Source organism: Acyrthosiphon pisum, chromosome X, assembly GCF_005508785.2.
Source record: "Acyrthosiphon pisum isolate AL4f chromosome X, pea_aphid_22Mar2018_4r6ur, whole genome shotgun sequence".
Classification (NCBI taxonomy): domain Eukaryota; kingdom Metazoa; phylum Arthropoda; class Insecta; order Hemiptera; family Aphididae; genus Acyrthosiphon; species Acyrthosiphon pisum.
This window is the reverse complement of record NC_042493.1, coordinates 119,674,250-119,680,920: the sequence shown is the minus strand read 5'-3', so window position 1 is coordinate 119,680,920 and position 6,671 is coordinate 119,674,250. Positions and strand designations below refer to the sequence as shown.

The 6,671-nt window shown below is 29.2% G+C and overlaps 1 protein-coding gene and 1 long non-coding RNA gene across 2 annotated transcripts; one reads left to right on the top strand and one right to left on the bottom strand.

Moving 5' to 3' along the window:
- Positions 1-2,017: 2,017 nt before the first annotated feature.
- LOC115033383 lies at positions 2,018-4,517 on the top strand. Its single transcript, XR_003838711.1, has 3 exons — positions 2,018-2,382; positions 2,446-2,567; positions 4,356-4,517. It is a non-coding gene; the product is annotated as an uncharacterized LOC115033383 (long non-coding RNA).
- A 553-nt stretch (positions 4,518-5,070) lies between these two features.
- On the bottom strand, positions 5,071-5,564 carry LOC107885515 (uncharacterized protein K02A2.6-like). Its single transcript, XM_029485469.1, has 2 exons — positions 5,154-5,564; positions 5,071-5,076 (listed from the first exon to the last, which is right to left on the bottom strand). The coding sequence occupies exons 1-2, from the start codon at positions 5,562-5,564 to the stop codon at positions 5,071-5,073; spliced, it is 417 nt and encodes a 138-aa protein (XP_029341329.1).
- Positions 5,565-6,671: the final 1,107 nt, after the last annotated feature.

Sequence of the window (6,671 nt, the reverse complement as noted above, 5' to 3'; positions counted from 1 at the left end):
AAACTCATATTAAACATATAAAACGTTATATTTTTTATCCGAATTTATTTTGACATCACACAATTTACAAAATATAATATTTCCGTCAGTCATAAGCACATTTTCACCGAATTATTTTACGATTTTTTTTTTAATTTTAAATTTAAATTTTTAACTTTTGGCATTTTGACGATGAGAGAAATTATTTAGAACCCTATACGTGTATACCTCACTGATTGTCGATTGATATTTACCGGCCAACTAAAGTATTAGAACGTGCTATAAAAATACGTAGGTATAATTCAGATAATTTTCCCTTTCCTTGAGTCGTAATTAATACAACTATAGATAATTTTAAATAAAACTATTTCGGCACAATAACGACAGTTATTTTATCAGTCATATATTTTTTACTGGTTTTTTCACTGGTTTTATAAAAAAGAAAAAAAAAAGAAAAAAGAAAACACACATCATTGTAAAATCAATATATTCATCGTTTCACTCAGAATCTAAAATTATTAAGAATATTTAATTTTAAAAAAGGCGGGCAAGTGAGTGTCGCTTTTCGGTACGGTAAGTTACAAGTGGGTCACTGCATCGGATGGTGTTAAATTTGAATTTCAAATAAATAAGAAGATTGCTACATGAAAAATCGTGTGAATATCCAATGTTGTAAAAATACGAACTTCAAACGCTTATAAAATTTTAATTTGATTTGTTTGTTGACATTTTGTTTTTTTTTGATAAAGGAAGAAAAACTTATGAGGAATCTTGTATTACATTTTCAAATCTTAGATTTAAATAGGCATTTTTTTATGAATGTCTAACTCAAAATAATTTACACATTTTCGTAAATTTGACGTATTTTGTCAATATTTGAACTTTAAATACTTATATAAAAAAAAACGTGACTATGGATTTTCAATATTTTTCATCTGTCTTTGAAACATTATATTATGAGCCATCTATTAAATTTTCAAGTTTGTTTACGCAACAAAAATTTTTTCAAAAAATAGGAAATTGAAGATGTCCGTAAACAGCTCAAAATAAGTCAAAATATTGTATTACTACAGTAATTTGTTTTAGAGTTACCCCAAAAACCAAAATCGATTTTGACCTAAATTGATTATACGTATAAATTACTGTTTTTCCTTAATTTTTCTTTTGTTTTTCACGGCACCATTGAAAACTACTGGAAAACTTTTGACCCCTCATAGTACCAACTAGATTCACTTTTATATCAGAAAAGATTCTGTTGAGGAAAATACAAGCACTTTTAGTGCCCCAAAAGGTGATGATAAACAAAAAAAAAATAAACAAAAAAACACACATCATTGTCGTAAAATCAATACATTCATCGCTCCGATCACAATCTAAAATTAATAAATAGAAAAACATAATTTTAACAACTTTTAAAATAGGTAATTATATGTTTTATTTAAGTTCCGTACGTCGTTTAGCGAAATATGTAAAACATGATGGAGATAGGACTTTTGCAAATAGGGAATCAGGCCTACGAAATGTTTTTTAATTTGCTCTCCTGAAAATTGTCATTTTGGTTGTAAGTGATTTGCGAATTAGGTTTATGATATGATAAGTCAGTATTATCAAAGAAGAAACCAGTAACCATAGTTGAAACTTGTAGCTGTCTTATCAATATAATATAATATTATTGTCGATTTTAATATTATTAAACATTTACTATTTTCAAATAGCATATCAGTATCATCATAGATAATAAAGATAGATCTTTATTATCTATGATCAGTATACCAATATTGAACATAATATTATTATTATTTTTTATATAATATGTATTATCAAAAATTGGTAGGTATTAATGTATTCGATCTGGGGGAAGCGAAAATTCTGGCAGGGGAGGCAGCTGCTTCCCCTGCCTTCCCCGTGAGTACGCTTATGAGAATATGCGATTATACCGTCACCTGCCTTATCAGAATTGATAATTGGTAAATGTACGAGAACTGTTATCTTCACAGACATTGTTCCGTGAACGTTGCATTGTAGCAAAATTGTTTGTTTTTCGTGTTTTTATAATATTGTATTTAAACTTTAAAGAAGTTCGTATAATTTTTCGTGTATAATTTAGAGTAAAACTTTCGGTGCCATCGAACGTCTGTATTGTTAACCATTCGTATGTAGAAGGCGGTTCTGAATGCCTTTTCGTTATTCGTCTGATTTTCGTCAGCCGTTCCTGTTTGATGGATTGTAGTCCGATCGTATCCAAAAACCGTTTTTTTGTAATATTCATTGCTTTCTTTTCTGTTTTTAGCTCAGCTTGCAGCGTGTTCGCAGCTGCGGTCGAAGCATACGGTGCACACTCATGTTTCATGTTTTGTGCTGTATAAATTTAATTCATGTTCTAGTGAATTTTTACGCTGTCCGGTAATTATTGTTCGAGGTAACATGCAAATTATACATATTAATCTGTCTTTCTTTCCCATTTAGGGCGTTTGTTGTTCTAACAGTCAGTGTTGAGAGTTAGTATTGTACTATTGTGCATTTTGTTCGTCTGTTGTTTGTGGCGAAGTGGTTGCTCAGATTAAATCGGCCACTCAATACATTCACATGTGAGTATTGGTCGACCATTAGTGGTATTAATTTATTAAGGTATGGCCGATGCATTTATCACATTTATATCATTTTTATTTTGATTATTAATATTTATTAATACTGGTTTATTGTTAGGCATATTTTGCAGTTATAATGTATTATTCTCCACTATAACTAGAAGCTTAAAGTTAATATAAATAAATTTATATACTGACGGGATATTGTATTTTCTGAGGTCACATACATATTTGTAGCTTACTGTTTTTATTAAGTGTTAAACTGTTAAGTTAACGCCACTGGTTATACACTGAGGGGGTTTCTCTTTAGCCATTAGGTACTTATGTGTAAATTATATTTTTTCTTTTCTGTGTAAACTCTAATTTTGCCTATCATGAAATGTGTTTTTAATTTCTCTGTTGCTTTCTATATTTATGTGCCGAGGTACCCAAATGTATTGTCTTTATTTGACAACTATGAGTAAATGATACTGATTTAAGTACATTTATATAAAAGATATATCATTATTTTTTCAATAATTTCACTTTTTAGGGTTCCGTACGATAAAACGGGACCCTATTACTAAGGCTCCGCTGTCCGTCCGTCCGTCTGTCACCAGGCTGTATCTCATGAACCTAGAAAGTTGAAATTTTCACAGATTATGTATTTCTGTTGCCGCTATAACAACAATTACTAAAAATCCTAGAATATATAATATAAGCAGAGTTGCCGACATGTTTATAGCTGATGATGGTACGGAACCCTTCGTACACGAGTCCGACTCGCACTTGGCTGGTTTTCTAATACCACAATATGCTTCCATGCTTGTATAATAACCACTTAGATAAAAATATAAAAATCATAAATAAATTATCTTGTAAACATATATATACGAGCCGATTTTTTATGTAAGATCACTTTGTTTTTTTGCTAATGTAATGGGGTTAGGGAATCTGTTATATTTAGATAATTCAGTAGGGGTTTTTAGTGCCCTTTGAATTATATTTTTAACCATAAAACAAGAGCTTCAGGAAACATAGATCAAATAATAAGTTTCAGTTGATTTGTTTTATTATTACTCAATAAATTACAATAATATTAGTTACATAGGTATTAAATATATACTCCATTCAGAATAAGATGTCCGGTTTTGCTACATAAATGTGGTGTGCTATTATTCTGAATAGACTATAGTAGAACGAAAGAATATTATGAACTATTATATGGTCATCCATAGGTATTGTAACTGCTAAACTTGTTCCCCGGAACCACGGTTTAAGATAGAATGGTTGCATATTGAACGATAAATAGCAAGAGAAAGTGCTTAGGTTAATTCACTAACTCTTGAGCGATTTTATAGTCATAGTCATGAATAATTGAGATACCTATGAGAAATTAGAAATAGTAAATATACATAATATTAAAATACAATAATATTACTGTTAGCACAGTTTTGTACAACATATAGAAGTTGAATCTAATTGGCACCAACTGTCAAATTAATATGAGTTCATTGCATGGTTACTTTTCCAGTAATCTTAACATACGTCGACGCTCAACCAGTCTATCTTAAACCATGTCGGCAACTAACAAACTTAACATTGTGTGTTATATATGCCAACAATTGTATGTGTTTATGTGTACTATTGTGACTATGTTAATATATCTATAAGCCTATTCCTCATTTATAATGAGTCATTATCAATAATAATGTTTATAGTTTTTAGTTTTATATTTAAAATTTAAAATATTTAATATTTTTATATTAAGTCTTTATATCTAATTTTTGTATGATATGTATTTTACAGGTTAGTGACCTGCCCCAGCTTAGAGGTAAAATTCGCTCAAAACCATGAACAAGATTTTAAAAATAGTGTTGGTGATAACATCTTGATTAAGTGTACCTATTATGGTTTGAGAAACAAGAACAATTTTCATACGTTACCCATTAATCATGGCGCTATCCATCAAGGCTATTTTTGGTAATTATTCTATAAACATTTTGAATATTCTATGTTAGGAGAACATTACACTGGCATTTGTTATCTCCGTCATACAAGTGCATAACATAACAAATTTTACACTCAGCAGAACACGTTTAGCTCTGTTAGTTTATAAGTTACCGGTTAGTGTGAATTGACCTTGTTATGTGGTGTACAACTTTGCTGGATGTAAAAGGATTACTTTTTTAAGAAGTTACACATTTGGGTTATGACATATTTCTTATATTGTATTTTAGAACAGTAAACTTCTATATTGACAAAAATAAGTGCCCGTTATCACTAGACAAAATTAATAAATTGCAGTACTGCACTTAATATACATATAACACTTCACCGCTTAAAAAAAAAAAAGAATACAATATGAAAAAACTTAATATTTTATATTACAAATAAACATTATAAGGTAATGTAATAAAATTATAAATGTGTATGTAATAACAATACAAAATTTGACAAATATATAATTTAATAAAAATGAAAATTTTCTTGATCATATTTAAGTGGTTTCCTAATAGTTTTCTTAGGTCTTTGTTGATTATTATTATAATTAGGAATTATTTCAAAAATTGGATTTTTATTATTATTATTTGAATCAGAAATTACATTGGAAATTTGTTTATGATTGGATTCTTTATTTTTTAACATTTGATCTACATGACGCTTCAAAATGAGATTTTCATCATCTATGGTGACCTGATAGTTTCTAGTACCTAATACTTTTGTTACAACAGCTGATTTCCACTTAGGACTTGGAGATCTATAATCCCTCACAAATACTTTTTCATTTAACTCATAAGTAATATCTCTCTTTCCACTATTTTGAATTTGAGTCATTTGTTTGCTTTGAACTATGTCGTCAGTTTGTGGTTTAAGAAGGTCAAAAATAAATCTCACTGATTTGCCTAATAGGATTTTAGTAGGATTTTCTTTTGTGGTTGTATGAGGAGTGTTTCTGTATTGATACAAAAATTTACTCAGTTCAACATCTAAATCAGATTTAATAGGAATTTTCATAACCTTTTTAAATACAATTTTTCATTATTTTTACAGCGCTTTCAGCAGCACCATTAGTTTGTGGATGGTAAGGGGTGCACATTAAACGCATGATACCATACATTTTTAAAAATGAATGAAAAACTTCATTAGAAAAACATTTAGCACCATCTGAAGTTATTGATTTTGGTAGGCCAAATCTAGAAAAAACTTCCGTTAAAAGTTTTATAACTGTGGTAGTGTTAAGGGAATTTACTTTAAAACATTCAATCCATTTGGATGTGGCATTTACTAAAACAAAGAAAACTTGACCCAAAATTGGCCTTAAAAAACAATATGGATTCTTGTCCATGGTTTAGTTTGCCATTCAAAAGGTTTTAGAATTGCTTTTGGAGAGATTGCTCTATTTTCAAAACATACCTCATAACTATGTAATTAGATAATGTTTTAATGTCGAAATATTTTAAACAAAACATTTTAAACGAAACATTTTTTATTAGTCATGGATTTTAGCAGAACCATATTTTAGCAGACAAATATTTCGGTTCATGCTTCACATATTGACATTCGGTCAAACTGGTTAATTTTTCAATTTCACTACCTAGTAAATGCCACCAAAAATAGGCTCAGGCCAAACTTTTCATTTTGGTTGTGCCTTGGTGTGACTCATGTAACTGATGTAATGGTTTATTTCTAAACTTGGCAGGAATTATTACTCTATAACCCCACATTAAAATGTTTTGTTCTATAGTTAACTCATTTTTTCTTTTGTAATAGGGTATTATATTCGGATCTTTGTTAGAATCGATCAGCCAATTATTATTAGAAACATAATCAATGACTTTTGAAATAATAGGATCAGTTCTAGTTGCTTTTTTAATTTTGGACCAGTCTAAAATCCAATTTGATTCATCATTAATAAAATTTAAATAATTAGTGTTTGCTTCTATGTCTATAGGTTTACTCTGTATGGATAATCTAGATAAATAGTCTGCAGGATTATTATTGGTAGAAACCCATTTAATATTAAATTCATACGCCATCAAAATATAAGCCCAACGCTGTAAACGATTTGCAGCTTTGGTGGGAATACCCTTTTTAGAATTTAAAATGTGTGTCTATGGGTTT

Excerpts from the sequence above, each read along its gene's own strand:
- LOC107885515 (XM_029485469.1), bottom strand. The coding sequence starts at position 5,564 with ATGAAAATTCCTATTAAATCTGATTTAGATGTTGAACTGAGTAAATTT.